A 24,165-nucleotide genomic window follows, 5' to 3' on the forward strand; every position below is an offset into this window, starting at 1 on the left:
TTATTGCTTAAACCCCTTATCTATGTCCATTCCTTACTTCATGTAGCTGTGAGTTATTTTTTGTCTCCACAACACAATAAAAGTGCTGAAGAGTTCTATTCACTTAATTTCTCTTTAAGCTTATTCTGTTATTCATCCATTTTATAAATGCTCAACTAGTTTTGTTCCTTCATCCCCTTACTCAAGTCTCCTTTCCGTTCCTTCAGAGGCAAAGCTATTCCTTTATTTCCTAGAAATGTGTACCAGTGATTTTCCACACAGGAAAACATGTTTATACCTTACTGAAGTTCTTATGAAATACTTAGCAAAGAAAAAGATGTGATATGTAAGAAACTCACTAAAAGGGACAATGGGTCTTGCAGTCACTTGAGTATGAAAAATTTGCTAACAAAGTTCATGTTGGATATAGAGAGAAGATGGTAAACCAGTGGGAGAAATAGCCAGAGAAATATTTAAGTGCTGAATGAGTTATGTATGAGAGAGAAAAAGGAGGATGTTTCAGTTATTATAATATGGTCTATGTAAAAAAGTTGAAATCATATCAACATTTTCTATTGAAGCTAGAAATAATAAAATTTTAAAAAGCCAAAAATAAACCCACTTGAAATTTTAGAAGTCTATATTAAATAACTTTGAGATCAATAGGGAAATAAGTTCCAAAACAGTATTTTTGTATTTTAGAAAATGGTAATAATTTAAAAATCAACATTAAATTAGTATCTATAAAATATAAGCACAGCGCTTAGAAAAAAATTTGAAAACTTTAAGTATTTACAACAATAAACATGAGAGAAAAAATTAATTAAAAATCAAAGAAATTGGAAAAAGAATAAAGTAAACTGAAGCAAAGCAGAAGGAATAAATTAATCAGTATAAATGCATAACTAGTCAGAAAACAGAAAAAAAGAACTAATACATAAAGCAAAAGCATTCTTTAAAAAAACAAATCAGGGGTATCTGCTTGGCTCAGTTAGTTAAGCGACTGACTCTTGATTTAGGCTTAGGTCATGATCTCATGGTTTGTGGGTTTGAGCTCTGTGTCAGGCTCTGTGCTGACAGTATGGAGCCTGCTTGGGATTGTCTCTCTCTGTCCCTTCTCCACTTGCATGCTCTGTTTCTCTCTCTCTCAAAATAAATAAATAAACTTTAAAAAAATCAGCAAAACAGCTAAAGCATTAGTTAATATAAAGAAAACAGCAAGGGGATGCCTGTGTGGCTCAAGTCAGTTAAGTGTCAGACTTCAGCTCAGGTCAAGATCTCAAGGCTCGTGGATTAGAGCCCTAAGTTGGGCTCTGTGCTGACAGCTCAAAGTCTGGAGCCTGCTTCAGAGTCTGTGTGTGTCTCTCTCTCTGCTCCTCCCCTGCTCATGCGCTCGCTCTCTCTCTCTCTCTCTCTCTCTCAAAAATAAACATTAAACAAATTAAAAAAAAAAAGAAAACAGCAATAAAGCATATAGAAATAAGAAATGGCAAAGTGAAAATAACCACGAATACAGAGGCCAGCTGAAAAAAGATTATTTTGCTAATAAATTTTAAAACATACCTAAAATGAATAATTTTCTAGGAAAATATAATTTACCAAAACTGACCACAGAAGAGATACAATGTTTAAACATGAATTTCCAGGGGGCCTGGGGGGCTCAGTCAGTTAAGCGTCCAACTTCGGCTCAGGTCATGATCTCGCGGTCCGTGAGTTCGAGCCCTGCCTCAGGCTCTGTGCTGACCGCTCAGAGCCTGGAGCCTGTTTCAGATTCTGTGTCTCCCTCTCTCTATGACCCTCCCCCTTTCATGCTCTCTCTCTGTCTCAAAAATAAATAAATGTTAAAAAAAAATTTATTTAAACATTAATTTCCATAGAGCAAATAGAGAATGGGGTGAGACTTACCATCTCCTCCTAGGAAAGAAGCTTTAAAGAATAGACCATCTAAATTCTATTAAGAGTAGACTATCTAAATTCTATTAAGACTGCGAACTAAGAAAAAGGAGGACTTCCAAACTATTTTCATAGAGTAATACTATACTAAATAAAGATCACTCATAAAAAGAAAACTACATACCAATTTTTTGAAAACTGATATAAAAATTCTAAAACATCTAATAAAACAGCATATTGAAAACCTAGTGTTATTTATTCAAAGAATGTTAGAGTGGTCCAATATGAAGAAATCTATTAAGACAAATCAACACACAGGGGTGCCTGAATGGCTCAGTAGGTTAAGCATCCAACTCTTGATTTTGGCTCAGGTCCTGATCTCAGGCCCTGGGGTCAGGCTTGTGGGGTCAGCCTCTGTGCTGACAGCGCAGAGTTGGCTTGGGATTCTCTCTCCCTCTCTCCCCTTCCTGCGTGCATGCTCTCTCTTTCTCTCTCTCTCTCAAAATAAACTTTAAAAATAAATAAATAAATGTATTAATAGGGCTGCGGGGTTTGGGGAGAACCACAAGATCAACTTCAGAGATTCTGAAAGGCAACTAAAATAGGAACCATTCCTGATTTAAAGAAACAGCACAATAAAATAGAAATGATTACTTCCCTAAAATGATAAAATATATATTAAAGGCAGCTTTTGAGTTATTAGCCAATACACTTAAATATCAGAAAAAAGCTAGAAGTAGAAAAATTTAAGAGGAGGTAAAATTGTTTTTCCAGATGATATGATTACATAATTGGAACACTTAAAAGGTTTAAATAATATAAATGGTAACAGAATTTAGGTAGGGTAGTAGGATATAAAATCAAAATACAAAAACTAATAGCTTTAATATATATGTTTAACAATAAAATATAATGCAGAAAAGAAGATTCTAGTCAGGTAGTAAACTGAAAATATATACATAACCTTTATGAAGGAAAACTCTGAAATACGAAGCATTTGGCATTAGATTTTCTAAAGAAATGACATGTAAAATCACAAGATGGAGATTACTCTGTACAAGGTGAGAATGGCCTACCAAGTGTATGTTCATGCTGAGAAGTTGAGCAGGTATGGATGACAATGGGTGACAACAGGATAAATACTATCTTCAAAGTGGCCATGTATATTGAATCCTGCAGATTTTCTCAGGCCAGATAGCAACTACTCCTGTCTGCCTCCACAGCAGGCAATGGACATGGGGGCTAGGGCATGAGAGAGAAAATAGTGGCTAGTCATGTCCTGGGGATATAGTCACATCCCTAGGTCTAGGTGACAAAGTACTTCTGCTTCACAAGGGAGTGTTTATTCCAAACAAGTTTAGGCCAGTTTCACTTTTTCCCTTAAGGTATCTAATTTAATTAAATAATAAACTCATGAACAACTATGAGAAGAGACTGACTCTATGAAAATGAAATTGAACATTTTGGAAAAACTGATCATAAATACATATTGTTAAAAAATCACAGCTTTCAAAAATTGTTGGAGGAGTTAGAGTAAAAGATGGGGGAAAACATGACAATCAAGAAATAGTCTGCACTCACACTTCAAGTCTGGCTCTTGTTCTATTTAAAAAAAATTAAAACTAGGACACCTGGAGGCTCAGTCAGTTAAGCGTCCAACTTCAGCTCAGGTCATGATCTCAGGGTTTGTGAGTTTGAGCCTTACATCGGGCTCTGCCCTGAGAGTCTCTTACTGTCTCTCTGCTCCTCCCCTACTCATGCTTTCTCTCTCAAAATAAATAAATAAAGTTAAAAAAAAAAAAAAGTCTATCCTCCAGAAAGCTCTTTTGTACTCTTCCCTAGTTGATCCCACCCCACACTCTTGAAGTGACCACTGATTTAATTTCAATTACAATATATTAGATTTGTTTAAAAAAATTCTTTTTAACTAGAAATAATAAACTATGCATTAATGTATGTGGTTTAGATGAAAAATTAAATATGATGAGACACATTAGAAAGGCAGGCTTAGACATATCTCAACTGAATTAACAAATAAAGATACATTTTCATGTTGAGAGTTAAAGTACTTTTATTATATATATATATATATATATATATATATATATATATATATATATATATAAAATCTCTAGGGGCGTCTGAGCAGATCATTTGGTTGAGGATCTATATGACCAGCTTAGGTCAAGATCTCACGGTTCACGGATTTAAGCACCACATCGTGCTCTCTGCTGTCAGCACAGAGCCTGCTTCAGATCCTCTGTCCCTATCTCTCTCTGTCCCTCCTTACCCTGCACTCTCTCTCTTTCTCTCTCAAAAATAAATAAACATTAAAAAAATAAAATATCTAACCCATTTTTATGAATTAACAAACCAAATACCAGTCCCAATTCTATTCAACCAAAGGATTTCTATTCAATATATTAAAGACTGCTAATGAGAACACAGAAAAATATAAGAACTTTCTCTCTCTATATATAATAATTACATTTAAGTTTAATAAAAGCCTGACATCCAAGAAACTGTACTTCTGAGAATCAATTTTAAACACATTCTGAATAAGTCCACACTGAATGCTAATATTGAATAATCTTCACATTCTATTCATGACTATCTTCTTACTTCACTGAGAAAAAAGCAACAATAGAATATGCTATCTTCTCTCCACCACCTCTGACCAACCTGCATTCATAACTACATTGTTTTCTTTTTTATACCTTATTCTCTGGATCTTATGCCCTTTCCTCCACTCCCACCTCAAGGACACAGCTTCCACAATTATCCTCTTTCTCTATTGCATCAGTTTCCCCCACCTACAGAATCATTCTCATGAACACACAAACATGTTCTAATATATCACAAAATACATTGCTTATAACTCATATCCCCAGTGTAACTATGAATGTCATTTCCCAACTTCCTTTCATACACAATTCCTCCCAAGAATTCTTATACTGATTCTCATCACTGCCTCACCTACCCTTCTCTCATTATGTCATTTCAATCATGTTTTCACCCAGACTTCACTGATATCACTTGCCAGAACCTGGGATGAATTCTCCATCTCCACTGTCTACTCTCATTTTGAAACATTTTGTTTTTATGTCAGTGGCTGTTCCTTCTCTATCTCCTTTGCTATCTAAGGTCTAAATGGTGAAGTGCCCCATGAATCAATCCTCAGGCCAGTTTCCCTTGTCTGCTTTCTTCCTTCGAGCATGTCTTCCTTAGATGATCCAGTTCAGACCCATGGATTTAAATTTGAACCACAGACTCCCAAATGTACAATAGACCATAATCTCTCCCTGAGCTCCAGCTTATTCAGCTGCCTAATCAACATCTCAAAGAGAAACATATCTCAGAGTTAAAAATATCCAAAACAGAAATTCAATGTCCACCTTCCAACCTGCTCTTCTTATCTTCCCCACTTCAGTAAATTGTGCTTCTATTTCAACGTTTTTTATTTATTTTTGGGACAGAGAGAGACAGAGCATGAATTGGGGAGGGGCAGAGAGAGAGGGAGACACAGAATCGGAAACAGGCTCCAGGCTCCGAGCCATCAGCCCAGAGCCTGACGCGGGGCTCGAACTCACAGACCGCGAGATCGTGACCTGGCTGAAGTCGGACACTTAACCGACTGCGCCACCCAGGCGCCCCAATTGTGCTTCTATTTACCCAGCTAACACCCTTATCTCTTCCTTTGATAGATCTTTCCCACTTAATCCACTTATGATCCTATCAGCATGTTCTTTTTGGCATTACCTTCAAACATATCACAAGTCTAAGAGCTTCTTATTACCTCCTACTGTTGCCATTCTTTTTTTGTTTTTTCTTACTGTTGCCATTCTTATCCAAACCACCATTACTTCTAGTCCAAACAGCTGAAATTGCCTCCATACTGGTCCTTCCTGCTTACATACTCAACCAGAGGGAATATTTTATTTTATTTTATTTTTAATTTAAATATATTAAATTTATTGTCAAATTGGTTTCCATACAACACCCAGTGCTCATCCCAAAAGATGCCCTCTTCAATACCCATCACCCACCCCCGCCTCCTTCCCACCCCCCATCAGCCCTCAGTTTGTTCTCAGTTTTTAAGAGTCTCTTATGCTTTGGCTCTCTCCCACTCTAACCTCTCTCTCTCTCTCTCTTTTTTTTTTTTCCTTCCCCTTCCCCATGAGTTCCTGTTAAGTTTCTCAGGATCCACATAAGAATGAAAACATACGGTATCTGTCTTTCTCTGTATGGCTTATTTCACTTAGCATCACACTCTCCAGTTCTATCCACATTGCTACAAAGGGCCATATTTCATTCTTTCTCATTGCCATGTAGTACTGCATTGTGTATATAAACCACAATTTCTTTATCCATTCATTAGTTGATGGACATTTAGGCTCTTTCCATAATTTGGCTATTGTTGAGAGTGCTTCTATAAACATTGGGGTACAAGTGCCCCTATGCATCAGTACTCCTGTATCCCTTGGGTAAATTCCTAGCAGTGCTACTCCTGGGTCATAGGGTAGGTCTATTTTTAATTTTTTGAGGAACCTCCACACTGTTTTCCAGAGCGGCTGCACCAGTTTGCATTCCAGAGGGATCATTTTAGATTATATAGCAGGCTATAGCTTCCAATTTCTCTTAATGATTATATTACTTGACCCTTGCCTAACTCTGATCTCATCTTTTGTTACTTTCTTTTCCCTTCCTCCTCCTCTAGCCATAATGGGCTTCTTTTTACTCCTCAAACATGCAAAGCTATCTTCCTCCTTAGGCCTTTTCTGTTGTCTCAGAATGCTCTTGCCCTAGAGAATCACATGGCTTGAGCCTCACATCTCTCCTCAAATATCACCTCCTCAAAAAAGCCTTCTCTCATTTATCTGCTCTTCTGTATGCAAGTTATACTTCAATAAAAGTTACTTGAAGGAAGAAAGAAACAAAGCAAGAAAAAATGAAAGAAAAAAATGATCTTGTTTAAGATGTCTAATTTTGAGTCAAGAGTTGTCATTTTGGCTGAATACTTCCTGATTAAACTTACATTATCTTACTCATTTGGAAACTCTGCATTTCATTGTTTGTTTGTTTTTTTTTTCAGCATTAATAACTGTAAATGTCATTTAATTACCTAAATGTGAAAAAGAAAATAAGTTAGGATTGGGACAAAAAGCATGTTTTTCCTTCCTGTGGTGGAGAGTGAGTCAGAAGATATAACATTATAGATAGTGTAGGCACTGAAATGGCCCTGTTACAAAACAAGAACTTTTAGCCTAAAATGAGTCTCCTCAGCCAGACCTGAATGTACAGACAGCAAAATACAGAATGACAACATATATCTCTCTATATAAAGAATATTGAGGATCTTTTTTAAAGACATTCAAAGAGAGATTAAAATAGCACAGAGGTGGAAGCTAAACCAAGGGATCATTCTTCCTATAGTCTATCACATTCATGTTTCTTCCTGATATGAAGGTAGATATATATATATACACAGGGAAAAAAAGCAGAGAATGAAATTCTACGATCTAAGGATCTATCTTCAAGTAATTCATATAAAACTGTGATTGCTGATAAAACATATATGTATTCTTAGAATGTCAAGTATATTCTTTTTATAGTCTTTTATTTCCCCAAAAAAGTTTTCTCAGACCATTCCTAAAGTAGCTTTCCATCCTACACCATTTTCTGTTCTCTTACTTTGCTTACTTTACTTCATAGTACTCTCTTATTACCTGAAGTTATCTATCTTTATTATTTTTTTAAAGTTTATTTATTTATTTTGAGAGAGCCTGCACATGTGTATGCAAGTGGGGGAGGGGCAGAAAGAATCCCAAGCAGGCTCTGTGTTGGCAGATACGGGGCTCAAACCCATGAACCATGAGATCATGACCTGAGGCTGAAATCAAGAGTCGGACACTTAACTGAGCCGCCCTGGTGCCCCATAAAATTGTATTTCCTATTTATTTATAGTTACTATGTGTCTCTTATTACAAGGTAAATTCCATGGGGGACAGAGACTCTATTGGCTTTATTTACTACTCTATTGATAGTGTCTAGCACAGTGCCCAGCTCAGAGGTAGGTAGATAAGTCAATCAGTCAGTTAGTCTAACTATCTACTATTTATAAATGCAAAAGAAGAAAGCAGCTGAATCAAAATATAGATAGAATGGTTGTTAACAGGGAACAAAGAGAGCATCTCTCCACCCATGCCCCCTTCAAAGAGGAGGAAAATTTGAAAGAACAACAGCAACAACAACAAAAGAGTGGTAAATGGATAAATAAATAGTTCTATACGTATCCCCTGCTAAGACCTTAACTTGCTCCTCAGGTCTTAGACCTTTTCCTTTCAGGCCGTAGACCTTAATTTTTTAATTTTTTTAAAGACTTTATTTTTAAGTAATCTCTACACTCAACGTGGGGCTCAAACTTACAACTGCGAGATCAAGAATCATATGCTCTACCGACTAAGCCAGCCAGGCACCCCAGGCCTTGGATCTTTAAAGAGGACTTTCTAAACAACAGCAGTAGAGTGTGCCTCTTCCCTAACTAGTTGTGTGGTTTCCTCTGGTGATGGCTTCCCCCTGCTTAATTGGGGCTCACTCACCTGCATATCGTCTCCTTCCTTTCCTCACAACTTTCCAGGGCTCTTTTCCTTGCTCCAACAAGGAAATCACGTCTGGCTTAGAAATGAAGCATCCTGATTAGAAGAAATGAAATGTAAGGTGATATGGAAATAAAAAATAAATTCAAAGTTACTTTGATTCAATCTTGGCTAACTTCTTAATAAACTACAGGTCAGATGGTAATTGATAAAGCCTTTAGAACAAAGAAGTGCAAGATAGCTAAAAAACATTCATATTAAGGTTACATAATAAATAGATTAATTTATATTCATACAAGTAATCCTTCTTGAGGCAAGTGGTTGAGAGCACAGACTGCCCGAGTTCAAATCCTGTCTCTGCCACATCCTAGTTTTAAGAATAGTAATCGTACCCTTCATACACAATTGTTGTGACAGTTATATTAACATATACCTATACCTAAACACTGCCTAGTCTATGTACTAAGCACTATATACACAGTTGTCCCTTGAACAATGCAGGTTTGAACTGCAACAGTCCACATATATGTGGATTTTTTTTGATAAATAAGTACTGTAAATGTATTTTCTCTTCTTTATGCTTTTCTTAATTTTTTTCCTCTAGCTTACTTTAAAGAATACAGTATACAATACATTTAACATACAAAATATGTGTTAATCAACTTTATGTTATCAGTAAAACTGGTGATCAATAGTAGGCTATTAGTTAAGCTTTGGGGAGTCAAAAGTTACATGCAGATTTTTGACTGCATAGGGGATTGGCATCCCTAACCCCTATGTTGTTCAAGGGTCGAATGTATTTTATTAGCTATTATTATTTATTGTCATTGTTATTTTGCTGAGGGGAAAACAAGAAGTTTCCAGAAGCATTTATTGTTATTTCTTATGATATTAATATAATGTTAAATGCAAAGTTCTTGGATTTTTAATTTTTAATCATGAAAGTAGGTAAAAGTGAATATGTTTATTAACAAAAGGAATGAGTTGTCTTGAATTGTAAATAAATCCTGTTGATCCAACTTAACACTACAAATATTATCTGTTCTTTTGGTAGATAAAAACCAAGATACATGTTTTTTACAAGATAAAAAACAAGATATTTTCCTAACAGGTATACCAACAAATAACAAAACACCTATAGCAATTCTGAGTTCACATACAAAGTGAAACCTGATTTCTTTTTTTTTTTTTTTTAAGTTTATTTATTTATTTTGGAAGAGAGACAGCATGCATACACAAGCGGGGTGGGGGTGGGGGGCAGAGAGAGAAAGGGAGAGAGAGAATCCCAAGCAGGCTCCGCAATAACAGCATGGGGCTTGAACTCATGAACCGTGATATCATGACCTGAGCAAAAATCAAGAGTAAGACACTTGAATGACTCAGCCACCCAGGTACCCTGGAAACCTGATTTCTTTGACACTAGTAAGGCTGTATTCAAATCCACCCTTTTTTCATCAATAAGGAAGGCCTAAAGGCCACTTAAGAATGAGGAAGATGGCACATTAAAAAAAAAAAAAGAATAAGGAAGATAAATATGCCTAACAGAGGTGTTCACTTTCAAACAAATAAAGTTCAAACCATTTACCTGAGAACAGGGAGCAGAAATTTAGATAGCTTCTTGAAAGATATTACTGAAATTTCCAGAGAAAAAAGCAGAGATTACAGAAAACATGTCTACAGGCGGATGACCTTACCCAGTGAGACCAAGTTGCTGTAATTCTCCAACATTACATCTCTGTACAAGTCCCTCTGTTCCAGGTCCAGGTATTCCCACTCCTCCTGAGAGAAGACTATGGACACATCACTGAACATCAGTGATCTCTGCAATGACAAACCATATAATACAATTGAAATTAAAGAAAATTTGTTTTAAGATGGAAGAGATACTGCAGGAAATGGACCATATGGCAAACAAAAAGGCTTGGGCTGGAAGCCTTTAATATAGTGAGTTAGGAAATGAGTGTGCCTGAAGCAGCATGCCTATGTGCTCTTGAAGAATCCTGTTGCTATAGGTGCAGCCTCTTGAATACTCTGGCGTATCTTGATCATCCAAACATGTCTGGGAAAGAAAAAAATCAGTTTTCCAATTAAATGAAATATTGTATATAAGCCTGTGCCTGTTACATGTCTCCCTCATAAAGTCTCAAGAAATGTAGTTCTTCCACCCTTTCCCTTTAAAGAACAGATTTTTAAAAAGTTTCCTTATAATATTTCTATGTTAGAAAAGGATATGAATAAAGAATTTATTCCAAGTTCATCATTGAATCAGATCATATCATAAGCATTTTTCCATTTATGACAGATTCTTTAATGAAGTCTAAAAAATTGTATAATAGTCTATGTGAGGGTATATGAGACTTAATCATTCTTCCATTTTGGTCTATACAAAATATTTAAGGTTCTCCTCAGTTGTAAAGGTCTATAAACTATGTATCTGCATGATTTTCCTACTTATCATTTTCCATCACTCACTGTATACATTCCTTGTTCCTGACTTAGAGGATATGGATGTAGATTCTGGATACTGGTGATCCAGAATCACAGAGATGTCATTCTAGACCAGCATATCCTGTTCAACTACAAATGGAACCCTGATCCCAGTATACAACTCTTAGGGATTCCTAGGGAAGGTCCTTGATCTCTTTGCATGCAAGACCCAATTATATCTGTACCCCATCCTAAAAGCCTCACAAAGCAAGTGAGCTCACCATATGTTGAGGCTGAGGCCAACCAACAGCAAATCTTATCTTACATACTTGGAAAACCCAAATCCAGAAACATTCAGTTTCCCCATGAGTAGTCAAATGGGCTCATCCTCTTTCATCAACTCACAAAGATGGTCAAACATCCCCCTCAAGCGATTTCATTTCTGCCCCACTGCAGCTCTTAGCAAAAGATTGAGCACATATAGGAGATGCTAAATGATTTTTTTTTTTCAGTGAATACACGAATAATGACTGGCGAAAAGAGGACTCATAGGACAGGTGCTGTGCTAAATAGCCTCATCCCTCACTGGATTTGGAGGACTGGGAGAAGATTCCTAGATGGGACTCTGATAGGTAGGAAGTTTCAGGATAAAGAAATGTTCATAGGACATTAACATGACTGTATTTTCAGGAGAAAGAAACAGTAACTTACATGGGCCATGGTTTAGAAACTCAAGAACTGGTCAGTCTTCCTTGGAGTTTACTTGCCTGGAGGGTTCACAGAGGCCAGAGCTAGGGGGAAGAAAAGAAAGCCATGAGATGAGATAGTCCTCAGAACTCACAAAATGGCTGGAGTTAATGTCCTTTTCCCCTCCCTTGAACTTTCTCTCTCTCTCTCTCTCTCTCTCTCTCTCTCACACACACACACACACACACACACACACACACACACACACTCTGAGGGAGATTTGAGGGCATCTGGAAAATCTAATCCCTCCTCGAAAATTCCAGGGCTGATAAAGGGCCACATCATCTAAATAAGAATATCTTTCAAAGCTTTGCAGGCTTGCTTGGATTCATCAGATACAAAGAGAGAAATTCCTAAGTCCCAACCCTGGCAGTCATTAACCACGGTCAAACTGCTACACTGGCAACCCTACCAGCCTGCCAGCCTGTACAATAACTTCCAGAATCTTCTGGGCTCATCACTTTTTTCAATCAGAATCAACCACACTGCTTTCCTACATGTCTTTATTTACCATTCTCTTTCTTACAACCTAGGCTGAAAAGGTGTGGATACATGCTCTCAACAGGTAGACAACACATAACTATATCAAAGACTTCCATAGGATAGGCATTTTATATACATTAAGTGGATCCTTAGGATTGCTATGTAGTATAATAATTATCTATGCAATGGACCATAATATTTACAATAAAAGTAAAACCACTTGCAGAAATTCAGTTAAGTAGCAAAGCTGAATTTGGATTCCTCATTTTTCTAACCAAAGTCAGCTCTTAATCAACTCTAGTTCTGGTCTCTGAAACCCAGAATTTCTTGTTCCAATGGGAGAAACATGAGCATGCAGGACTCATTAAAAAATAGAAATAACGGGGCTCCTGGGTGGCTCAGTGGGTTAAGCATCCAGCTCTTGATTTTGTTTGGTTCAGGCCATGATCTCACGGTTTGTGAGTTCCAGCCCCAAGTTGGGCTCTGCGCTGACAGTGCCGAGCCTGCTTGAGATTCCTTCTCTTTCCCTCTCTCTCTGCCTCTCCCCCGCTCATGCTTTTTCTCTTTCCTTCTCTCTCAAAATAAATAAATAAACCTAAAAAAATAGAAATAACATGTGAAACCACCAAAAGACATTAAATCTCACTTTGGGAGTACTTATGCCCATATTAGCAAGTTTGTAAGGAAATGAATACTCTAACCTGCAGATTGTGTAAATTTAAAATTATGTCCAAGCAGGGAGCACCTGGGTGGCTCAGTAGGTTAAGCATCTGACTTCAGCTCAGGTCATGATCTTGTGGTTTGTGAGTTCGAGTCCCGCGTCTGGCTCTGTGCTGGCAGCTCAGAGCCTGGAGCCTGCTTCAGATTCTGTGTCTCCCTCTCTCTCTGTCCCTCCCCAACTCATGCTCCATCTCTCTTAAAAATAAACATTCATTAAAAAAAAATTATGTCCAAGCAGCATTTAAACCATGCAAATCTTCTAACTCAGAAATTCTACTCTGGGGATTAAAGAAAATAATTGTATATATGTACAAGATGTAAGAATGTAGTGACAGACATTATTTATAATGGAAAAAAGCTGGAAAGAATCTAAAAATCCTTCAGTAGAAAATAGATTAAATAAATTATAAAGCACCCACAGAATGAAAAAGCTTGTCACTTAAAAAAATGATAATACAGACTTTTAATTGGAAAGATGGAAATATGTTTACTACATGCTGCTGAGTGAAGAATGCAGGTGACAACAGTTGTGAGTACTGTGATCCTGTTATAGCAGGGCAAAAAAGATATATATATTTGTGCATGTGCATGATAATCACAAAATCTAAGCTTTTAAAAATATATAAGGACAACAAAATATTCAAGATAAAATATTCTTCAATAAAATAAAATAAAATGGACATTATGAATACATTAGTAAAGTATAATTAGGCATCTGACTCTTGATTTCAGGTCAGGTCATGATCCAAGGGTTGTGAGATCAATCCTGTTGGACTCCGTGCTGAGCATGGAGCCTGCTTAAGATTCTCTTTCTTTCCCTTTGCCTCCCTCTCCCCTGCTTGTGTTCACACACTCTCTCTCTAAAATTAAAAAAAAAAAAAAAAAAAAAAAAAAAAGATCTGGAAAGATTGCTAATTTCCCCATTTTGATCTTAGTTTTCTTCTTTTTGCTTACATTTACTTCATAATTTTATATGGCAATATATACTCTGGAAAGATATTTTTGAAATTTTGTAAATGGGAAGCTTTTCTTCAAATAGGTGAAAGAGACTCACTTCTGAAGCAGTCACCTCTTGAGCTTGGAGGAAAAAAGCTACTATATATTTTCTTCTAGCTCCCAATAGCTGACCCAACTCTATGATTTGTAAGTTTGTTCATGTATGTTGAAGTTTTGCCTAGAAAAAAATGGTTAAACACCCCCCATCTAATGCCTTGTTTCTCTGCTGCTGCCTTTCTTAACTTCTGTACTAATGCATTGATCTTGCTTCTGAACCAGTCATTTTAGCCATGATGCCCTCCAAAGAGGTGCTGAATCTTTTGCCCTGTTGGGTCTCACTTTGCATCAACATCATGAGAATAAAAACCATAAGGCATAACACCTCTTACATACAGTCCATTTACCTATACAGAAATCCTCTGGATTTGGCGTTTTTTGGTTACAACCTGATAAAGCTTGCTATAATCAGATAATGTATCTTCTTCCCAGGAATTCCCAAGCTAACTTCTTCAGTGACCTTTATCACACTTAGTCTAATTCCTATACAGTTTTATCTATGTTGATAGATAATAATTTAAGAATCAACCCTGTTATGTGGATCCTGAGAAACTTAACAGAAGACCATGAGGGAGGGGAAGGGGGAAAAAAAAAAAGGTTAGAGAGGGAGGGAGCCAAAACATAAGAGACAATTAAAAACTGAGAACAAACTGAGGGTTGATGGGGGGTGGGAGGGAGGGGAGGGAGGGGAGGGGAGGTATTGAGGAGGACACCTGTTGGGATGAGCACTGGGTGTTGTATGGAAACCAATTTGACAATAAATTTCATATTAAAAAAAAAAAATCAACTTGTCATTTTAGTCACTCTTTCACCCTCAGAGTACTAGCATAGGATCAGGCATATTGTGAGTACTTTATAAAATGTCTAATAATTCAACCTAGAAATTCCATTTCTAGGAATTTATCCCTGGAAAATTTTTATAGAAATATACAAGGAGATATATACAAGGAAGTTCATCAAGGAATACTTTCTAACCAAAAGTCAGAAAACCTAACAGTAAGGCAACCAGCTAAATAAATTAGGTTCTACAATATGATGGCATATTATGTAATTATTAATAATAATGGTACTGGTTCATATTAATTCATGAAGAAAGATATCCATGATAAACTTCCAAGTGCAATAGGCAGACCAAAAAGAATATCCACAATGGTGGGAGGTGACTGACTCTCACATATGAAGAACACAGGCTTTGTTGTCAGGATCCAGAATATGAATCTAAGGTTTGATGTTATCAACTGGGAGACTTCAGGCATGTTAGTTTTCAGTGCCACTGCTTCCTCTTAGATAAACTGGAGAATAGTAACAGTATATACCTTATAAGGTTATTGTGAAGGTTAAGTAATATAATACATATAAAGCACTTAAAATACCTTATTACAAGCAATAAATAAAATGAAAAAATTACATGCCCGTTATTCCATGTGTTTAAAAAAGTATCTTTAATAAAAGCATTTTAATTATTTGGTAAATTATCTTTAATAATTTTACTTTTAATTTAATTTTATTTTTGAGAGTGAGCATGAGCAAGGGAGGGGCAGAGAGAGAGGGAGACAGAGAATCCCAAGCAGGCTCCACACTGTGAGCGCAGAGCCTGATGCAGGGCTTGAACCCATGAACCATGAGATCATGACCTGAGCCGAAATTGAGAGTTGGATGCTTAACCAACTGAGCCACCCAAGCGTCCCTTTAATAATTTTAATACTAGGATGCCCTTTCTCCTTTCTCTTATAGTGAGATTTTCAGGACTCCTCTTTCTTACAACATTAGTAAATTTTAGAACTGTTTGAGAATGTAATTCTTCTTAATAAATAATATTAGCAAAAAAGATTCATAAAAATCAAGAAGTAGAACAAAGTCCCTTTTGCTCTCTATTCCTAGCAGTTCCAAAGAAACACCACTTGGCATCATAAAACTCAAGAAATTTGGTAAGGGGGGCGCCTGGGTGGCGCAGTCGGTTAAGCGTCCGACTTCATCCAGGTCACGATCTCGCGGTCTGTGAGTTCGAGCCCCGCGTCAGGCTCTGAGCTGATGGCTCGGAGCCTGGAGCCTGTTTCCGATTCTGTGTCTCCATCTCTCTCTGCCCCTCCCCCGTTCATGCTCTGTCTCTCTCTGTCCCAAAAATAAATAAAAAACGTTGGAAAAAAAAAAAAGAAATTTGGTAAGGTATCATATTGAACACATTAACACATTAAAAACATTTGATCAAGTTCTTCTGTATAACATGCCTGAATTATTTGTCATTACTACCACGTTCCACTGTTATTATAAATCTCTACTTAGGAGCAACCTTGAACCACAAAAAAAAAAACAACACCTCAATTCTGAAAAGATATCTTACTTGATATTTGTTGCCCTGATAAATGTTTCCATAATCCTAAAAGGTATAAAGTCTTGAAAAAAATTTCAGATTAGAGGGAAACCACTGTACTCTCCTTTACTCTGTACAAACAGCAATATAATAAATCTTATGACTGCGCTGGATTTCTTTTCAAAATGTTGGAGAGTATCTCCTTAAATAATCAATTTTTGTAATTCTATTTTACGAAATAAACATATGTACACAAGCGCACAGAAAAAAGATTTGGAAAAACAAACATCAAAGTACTAATATTCATTAACTCTGTATGATGGGACTATGAACAAATTAAATGTTCTTCTTTATAAGTTCCTTAGGTCTGCATATTTTTCTTGTTTATAATAAACCTGCATTAATTCTATCATCAGAAACAAAAACTATTTTCAAACAAAATAAAAAAGAGTTGAGGAGAGGAACTATCTTTTAGTTGTTAAGAGAAAGGAGTCTATAGGACTGTGAAATGAGTGAGTTCCTAAAAAAAAAAAAAAAATCAGTATGGCAGAAATAAATAACACTCATCAGTTTTTTTACTGTTCTTCACCAAAACAAGGTGCTGCCTTCACCTTATTCTGTGACTGAACACAATCAAGGTAAGCAGCATTCTTTTTTATTTTTTTTTAACATTTATTTATTTTTGAGAGACAGAGAGAGACAGAGTATGAGCAGGGGAGGGACAGAGAGAGAGGGAGACACAGAATTCGAAGCAGGCTGCAGGCTCCAAGCTGTCAGCACAGAGCCGGACACGGGGCTCAAACTCACAAACCTCAAGATCATGACCTGAGCAGAAGTCAGAAGCTTAACCAACTGAGCCACCCAGGCACCCCAAGGTAAGCAGCATTCTTAAATTCAGTAAAAATACGCCAAAGCAGACAGGAATATTTGGTACACGATAGAGGCTTTCTCTCTGCCTTTCTCCACTGCATAACTAATTATAGTTTCACATTAGATATAATCCTTGCAAAATTTCTACAAATCCCTAGTTTACTAGAAGGGATTCATCTGTAATTAAAATTTTCCTGAGTCATCTTGTTCAAAACTATGACTATTGCTTAAAATTTATTATTTACAGGGCACCTGGGTGGCTCAGTAAGTTGAGCATCCAACTCTTGACTTCAGCTCAGGTCATGATCTCATGGTTCGGAAGCACCATGTCAGGCTCCACTGCTTGGGATTCTCTCTCTCCATTCTCTCTCTCTTTCAAAAATAAATAAATAGACTTTAAAAATTTTTTTAAATTTTTTCCTTCTCATGATTCACATGTTTAATGACATAAAATTGCATCACAGGGATGGAGTGTGACTTAAGAATTTCCTATTGCTAGACACTAATTTTATTTGTTATCTCAAAGTACATTCTCAGATATTAGTCTTTGACTCTAGGACAGTAAATCTAAATCTTTTTAGGATCATGGTTGAAAATCTCATTAAATTATGGACTTCCTCCCCATAAAAATGACATATTAACAAACATCTACAACAACTTAAATACAACTTCAAGGAGTTTCTGGTTCCCTGAAAGCTCCAAATGGATTTAAATTACCTCTGGTTAAGAATTTCTGTTCTAGACCATTTGAGCATCTCATTTTTTTTTTTTTTTTTTTAACTAGGAAATCCCCATCACAGTTAGCTTGGTATTTTCATTTTTCCTGATCTATTGGAGGTGGGTGGGGACTTGCCCCAAATCACATTAACAAATAGCTAATGTTTATTAAATACTTATCAAGTGTCAGGAGCTGTTCTAAGAGCTTTACACTTAAAAAGAAAGCTCATAGAAGTAATGGGAAGTATCTGTCAAATGGACAAGTGCATATAGGCACTAGGTAGGTAGCCTAAGTATTAACTCAATCGACAGGAAATTTAAAAAGGAAGCAAATGTTCCCATGCCCTAAAATATAAAAATGCATTTCATATTATATGAGGAAATACCCACTCACCTTGACCTTAACTTTTTACAATGGACAAGAGCATTCCTTCTCCTCCTCCTCCTCCTCCTCCTCAGAGCCCTTTCCTTAGGGTTTGACAAGATTGAGGAAGAAGGGAATCTTAGGACAACAGGCCTTTCTTGGAGCCCAGCCCAGCTAAATTAGAGCACGCCACGACCCCATCTGTCCCCACCAACCACCCACACATAAACCGAGTAAAGAGGGAGAATATTGTTGACCCTTCCTAGTATTAGAAAAAGGCCAGGGTCACGGTTGTGGGAGGCGGGCGGCGGGAATCGGACTTCTGGGCAGTTTCCCGGAAGAAACTCGGTGGTTCTGAAACCTGCAGCTGGACCCCTCAGAGCTCTGTGTGTGTGTGTGTGTGTGTGTCCGCGCGCGCATCTGAAGATGTAGTGGGGTGGGGGTACCCCCAGGAACCTGCCTGCGAGGCACATTCTTTTCTAACATTCTTATCCCAAGATCGGGTATGAGCCTTTTCGCTGGCGCTCAGCTATCTGTCTGGGAGCTTTTTCTCTGCCGCTGGGCGCGTGCGGCTAGAGGACAGAAAATCAGCTGCGACGCCAGGGTCGGAGTCACATAGTCCACGGTCACGCAACCTTCCGTCACACAAGAGGATCTGCATCCAATTCAGCCACACAAATGCCATCACCCACTAGTTCCGACCTCACAGCCACACACAGTCCTGATGCCACACTCGGGCCCCGTCACGCCCACGGTCACCCAGATACACAACCACACACACCACTGCCGTTCTCACGCACACTCGGGCCTGAGGTGAGAGGCTCGCCACACTCTGCGGTACTGCAGCGCCTCCCTTCTGTCTCCTAATCTCCAGGCCAGGCGGCAACGCCTCTCCGACCCTCTGAACCGGGACTGCTCACCTTGGGTGTCGCACCTGCCTCACGGTGATGCTCAGTGTAAGCGAGGATGGGACGGAACCTGCAAGTACACAGCCCCCGGGGCTTAACGGGCCGCGCGCGGAGGCTGCTGGGAGCTCGCTCTGTAGGCACTGAGTGCGCCGGCGCCGCCAGCCCAGGGGAGCGGAGCTTCCACCCCGCCCGCTCGCCGCTTGAGGCGGAGATCTAGGCGGGCTCCTGCGCGGGCCGCGTTCCCGGCTCTTTGTCCCAAGAAAGTCCCGGCAGGTCCTGGAGCGCGGCGGGCACCAACAACCAGCGTATTAAAGGGGGGATATGCATAAATGTGACTCTCCCTACCGCCCGCTCGATGGCACTGTGTGTCTATCTTTGGAGTGGTTCTGGGTACGACTTTTTCATTGGGTGTGGCTGGTTTGTGTTTGTGAAGTGCTACTTCGAGGACCGGAATGTGGTTTGTGAGGGAGATTTTGACTGGATTGTGTGTCAGACTGTACAGGACTAAGAATGTTGTGTTGGCCTGCGAGGTAATGGGTCTGTGAACGTGTCTGTAATTGACTCTGAACATTTAGGTGGCACGGTTCTGATAGATACGTTTTCCCCAGGCCTTCCCTGCAGACCTTGGATGGGAGTCCCTCAGTGTGTGCCTGATTGTGGCGTGTGTGTGTGTGTGTGTGTGTGTGTGTGTGCGCGCGCGCGCGCGCGCTTCTGGTGTGTTCCTGCGGGACTGTGACGATGTGGAATGATTGGATGAGACCAAAAGCCTCACTCGCCTCAATTCTGAAATGAGAAAGGAATGTTGCATTTTCAAGAAGCATCATCTTTACTGAAGCATTTGGTGAAAAAAACTGATTTTTCTGGAAAATTGTGTATTTACATTTAATCACAGGTTTATTATGGAGAATGTAAATAAACCTAGCTTTAAACATAAGATTTCAAAGGAAATTCCTGTCCTGGAATAGTTTATTTGCTCCTTCCCCAGATTTCCAGAATAGGCTGTTCCTCTTAATGTTAAGGGGACTTTGTTGGGAGGATTTAAGAAGGCCCAGACTAAGAAAAAACATCTTGGGGCCCCTGAGTGGCTCAGTTAAGCATCTGACTCTTGACGCAGGTCATGATCTCTCGGTTTGTGAGATGGAGCCCCACATTGGGCTCTGTGCTGACAGTGCTGAGCCTGCTTGGGATTCTCTGTCTCTTCCTCTCTCTCTCTCTGCCCCTCCTCTGCTCATGCTTGATCTCTCTCAAAAATAAATGTTAAAAGAAAAAAACATCTTTACCTAAAAGAGAAGCACTATGGCTAGAGCAGACAACCCAGGATTAGGGAGTCAAATATCTTGGGTTCTAGATCAGACACTCTTCTCTTTGTTGAAGGAAGGCAAGAAACTTAAGACTCAAAGCATTCATTCATGCTGACATTACTAATTCAAATGTAATGTTACAAGGTTTTATTCTTACCTTTTATATTTGTTTTTTTCCTCTAATAATCTCTCTCTAGAAATCCTGGTTCCTAGTAATATTAACATATTTATATAGTTGCAGTAGTCTAGAATGGCCATAAGATAGTTTAAAATTGTGATGCCAATATTATTACTAAAAATAAAACTAGTAAATAAAATTTTAGATTGTAGTTATTCTAAAGCAGGGGTTGACAAATTACAAATCTGGCCTGCCACGTATATAGCTAGTGAGTAAAGAATAATATCTACCTTTAAAATGGTTTTAAAAAATCGGAAGAAGAAGAATATTTTGTGACGTGTAAAAAATCATGCATTTCAAACTTCAGTGTCTATAAATAGTTTTACTGGAACATAGCCATGTTCATTTATTCATTGTCTATGGCTGCATTTAAGCTACAAGGGCAGGATTGAGTAGTTATGCTGACTGAATGGCTTGCAGAGCTTAAAATACAGTCAATTCCCATTATTCACAGTTCTATAAAGTTATTGCAAACACTGAATTAGCAAACCATTTCTCCTAAAGGAAATACGGGGTTTCCTGCAAGTATCAGATGACATTTTCTTCAACCAACCAATACATACCTTGTTTTATGTGCTTCAACACATAAATAGAAAATTTGTGTTTTCTTGTGAGCCTAGAAGATAAATCCAACTTACCTTATGAAAGAATTTTCCTATTTTTCTGTTCAGGAAACCAGCTGCTTTTTTTTTCTTTAACATTTATTTATTTATTTATTTATTTATTTATTTATTTATTTATTTATTTTTTGAGACACAGAGAGAGAGAGCACAAGTGGGGTACAGGCAGAGAGAGAGGGAGACACAGAATCCAAAGCAGACTCCAGGTTCTGAGCTGTCAGCACAGAGCCCAACGCAGGGCCTCAAACCCACGAACTGTGAGATCATGACCTGAGCCGAAATAAGATGCTTAACTGAGCCACCCAGTTGCCCCTAGGAAACCAGCGGCTTTCTTACCTGTGTTTCTCCTCTGATGGAGGTATACCAATATGAATAAAAAATAATTTGATACCTCTGCTCTTATAAGGACCAGCTATTTTTCCTCTGATAAAACTGATTTCTCAGCCTAAGTACCATTCCTGGCCAAGTGATTCATAAACAAACACGTAATCTCAATCTACTCAGGAATATGAGTGCAGAGTAAAGTTCTGTATATATGTAATCAGGCATGGGTGGTATGATGTCACTGAGGAAGACAGAAAATTCTTTAGCTTGGGACTGGGGATTTTAGGTTGATGGTGGTGGATTTCAGCAATTGATTTCTGAGCTAACATAGCATACTGTCCATTTAGAGCTATTTAAATCATCCTCCCTTCTTTGGAGATTCACTGGAGAGGGCTGACAACTGGCCATACTTTGTGTTCAATCATAAATATTGTTACCACTCTGCTTCCCATATATTTTAATACTAAGAGAAACAAACCACATTTCTTATCTTATAGATGAGGTTTGTGATCAAAATTCCTGTGTCCCTCCAAGAGGTGCAGGTACCCAATCAAGACTGAAAGAGCCACATTCAGGAACATAATGAGGTGTGTGTGATGGGTACAATCTCTGTCTTCTTTATAACTAAATTATCAATAGGTTTTGGTTGAAACATATATTTAAAAAAACAACAACTTGGCTTAGGAAACCCTAAAGCAAGCCTTCAAATTCATTGTTTTTTGTTTTTATTCTCTTAGAACACTTCTGCACATTTTCTTTCTATCCTCTATTTAATTCTTTGTGAAGTGCCTCCTTTGTTAAAATGATAGCTTTGAAGAGGTACTTATGCATTGTAACTTGGTGGAATAGAAAACACTTAAAGCCACTCAAAAGAAACTTTATAGGAATGTCACATAGACAGATTTCAGAAATGTGGTATTGCTAAATTCCATCTTTCCTCCTGTTACTCTTCTGTGATAATAATTTGGGGTTCTCCTTGTCACAATCTATACAAATTCAGAAATTCTGAACTGGGCATTGAAAGGATTTTTTTTTTTTAATGTCATAATCTACATGAGGGAAGAGGGCTGATAGCAGTCCTTTGTCGTTTAGCTCCCGTTGGTTTGCATTCATTATCAAACATTTAATGTTTATGAAAGATCTATCCCTACGTGCAAAGGTGTTTTTTATTAGTTTGAAACACTGAGCTTGTGTTTATTCATTTTTTTATTAAAAAAATTATTTTTAATGTTTATTTATTTTTGAAAGAGGGAGAGACAGGGCGTGAGCAGGGCAGAGACAGAGGGAGACACAGATCCAAAGCAGGCTCCAGGCTCTGAGCTGTCAGCACAGAGCCCTACTACGTGGGACTCGAACTCATGAACAACAAAATCATGACCTGAGCTGAAGTCAGACGCTTAACCGACTGTGTCACCCAGGCGCCCTGCAGCCACTTTAAAAAACAGTCTGGAAGTCCCCCACACTGTTAAAGGTATAAAACGTATAACCCAGCAATTTCACTCTTAGCTATATATGCCCAAGAGAAAGAGAAATATATGTCCACAGAAACATTTCATGAATGTTCAGAGCAACATTAATAACCATAGCCAAAAAGTGAAAATGACCTAGATGTCCAGCAACAAATGCGTGGATAAATTAAGCATGGTATATCCATACAACAGGGTATTTATTATTCAGCCATAAAAAGGATGAAGTACTGACACATACAAGGGATGAGCCTTGAAAACATGCTATGTGAAAGAAACCAGACACAAAAGACAACATATTATATAATTACATTTATATTAAATGTATAGAACAGGCGAATTCATAAAGACAGAAAATAGGTAAATGGTTGCCTAGTGTTGGAAGGTATGGGGAAAACAATCCCAAGTAGTTAAAGAACTGTCTTTGAAGTCTCAAAAAAAAGGTAGGTGTAAACACAGAATACAGTAGTAAATATGGTATAAACATAGGATATAATAGTACTTCCTTATCTGTGGGGGGGGGGGGGTATACTTCCAAGACCCTTCCCAGTGGATACCTAAACCTACAGATAGTACCAAATCCTATGTAGACTATGTTTTTTTCTATACATAGTTATGATAAAATGTAATTTATACATTAGACTCAGTAAGAGATTAACAATAACAACTAATAATAAAATAGAACAATTAGAACAATATACTCTAATAAAAGTTATATGAACGTGGTCTCTCTCAAAATATCTATTATACTGTACTCACCCTTCTTGTGATGATGTGAAATGATAAAATCTCTACATGAGGAGATGCAGTAAGGTGACTGACATAGGCATTATGATGCAGTGTCTGGCTAACACTGACCTTCTGACCATACATCAGGAGGAGGATCATCTACTTCTGGACCACAGTTGACCACAGATGACTGAAACCATGGAAAGCAAAACTGTGGATAAGGTGGGGGGGGGGGGGGACTACTTTATCATAGAATAGTCGAAATGAATGGACTGTATTGAACAATAATATGGATGCACCCTGGCAATCTAATGTTAAAAGAAAAAAATTTATATTCCTTAAGGTTCTATGGAACATGAAACCCATTTCATAAAGTGAAATTTAACAAGAAAATAAAAATAGATTAAAGTAATCTTATCCTAGAGTTCTTAAGTTCCCAAATCATAAATTCTTCTAAAATAAGGAATTTTAATAATTTA

General features: G+C 37.9%; 1 protein-coding gene across 4 annotated transcripts in view; it reads right to left on the reverse strand.

The window, feature by feature from the left end:
• Positions 1-24,165, reverse strand: part of LOC132690996 (uncharacterized) — a 69,089-nt gene that overhangs the window by 3,716 nt on the left and 41,208 nt on the right. Inside the window, exons 1-4 of one of the 4 annotated variants that reach the window (XM_078439060.2) lie at positions 23,717-23,808; positions 11,607-11,686; positions 10,163-10,289; positions 8,472-8,564 (exon numbers count right to left, since the gene is read on the reverse strand). The exons of 1 other annotated variant lie outside the window; for it this stretch is intronic. In XM_078439060.2, the coding sequence (XP_078295186.1) occupies positions 8,472-8,564; positions 10,163-10,289; positions 11,607-11,615 (229 nt within the window). In that variant the 5' untranslated portion in view covers positions 11,616-11,686; positions 23,717-23,808. Of the gene's footprint in view, positions 1-8,471; positions 8,565-10,162; positions 10,290-11,606; positions 11,687-17,331; positions 17,433-19,080; positions 19,430-23,716; positions 23,809-24,165 lie in introns of those variants that run through there. 2 more of the 4 variants (XM_078439059.2, XM_078439061.2) reach the window with 2 other exon arrangements.

Source organism: Panthera onca, chromosome E2 (assembly GCF_046562875.1).
Source record: "Panthera onca isolate mPanOnc1 chromosome E2, mPanOnc1 haplotype 2, whole genome shotgun sequence".
NCBI classification, from domain to species: Eukaryota; Metazoa; Chordata; class Mammalia; order Carnivora; family Felidae; genus Panthera; species Panthera onca.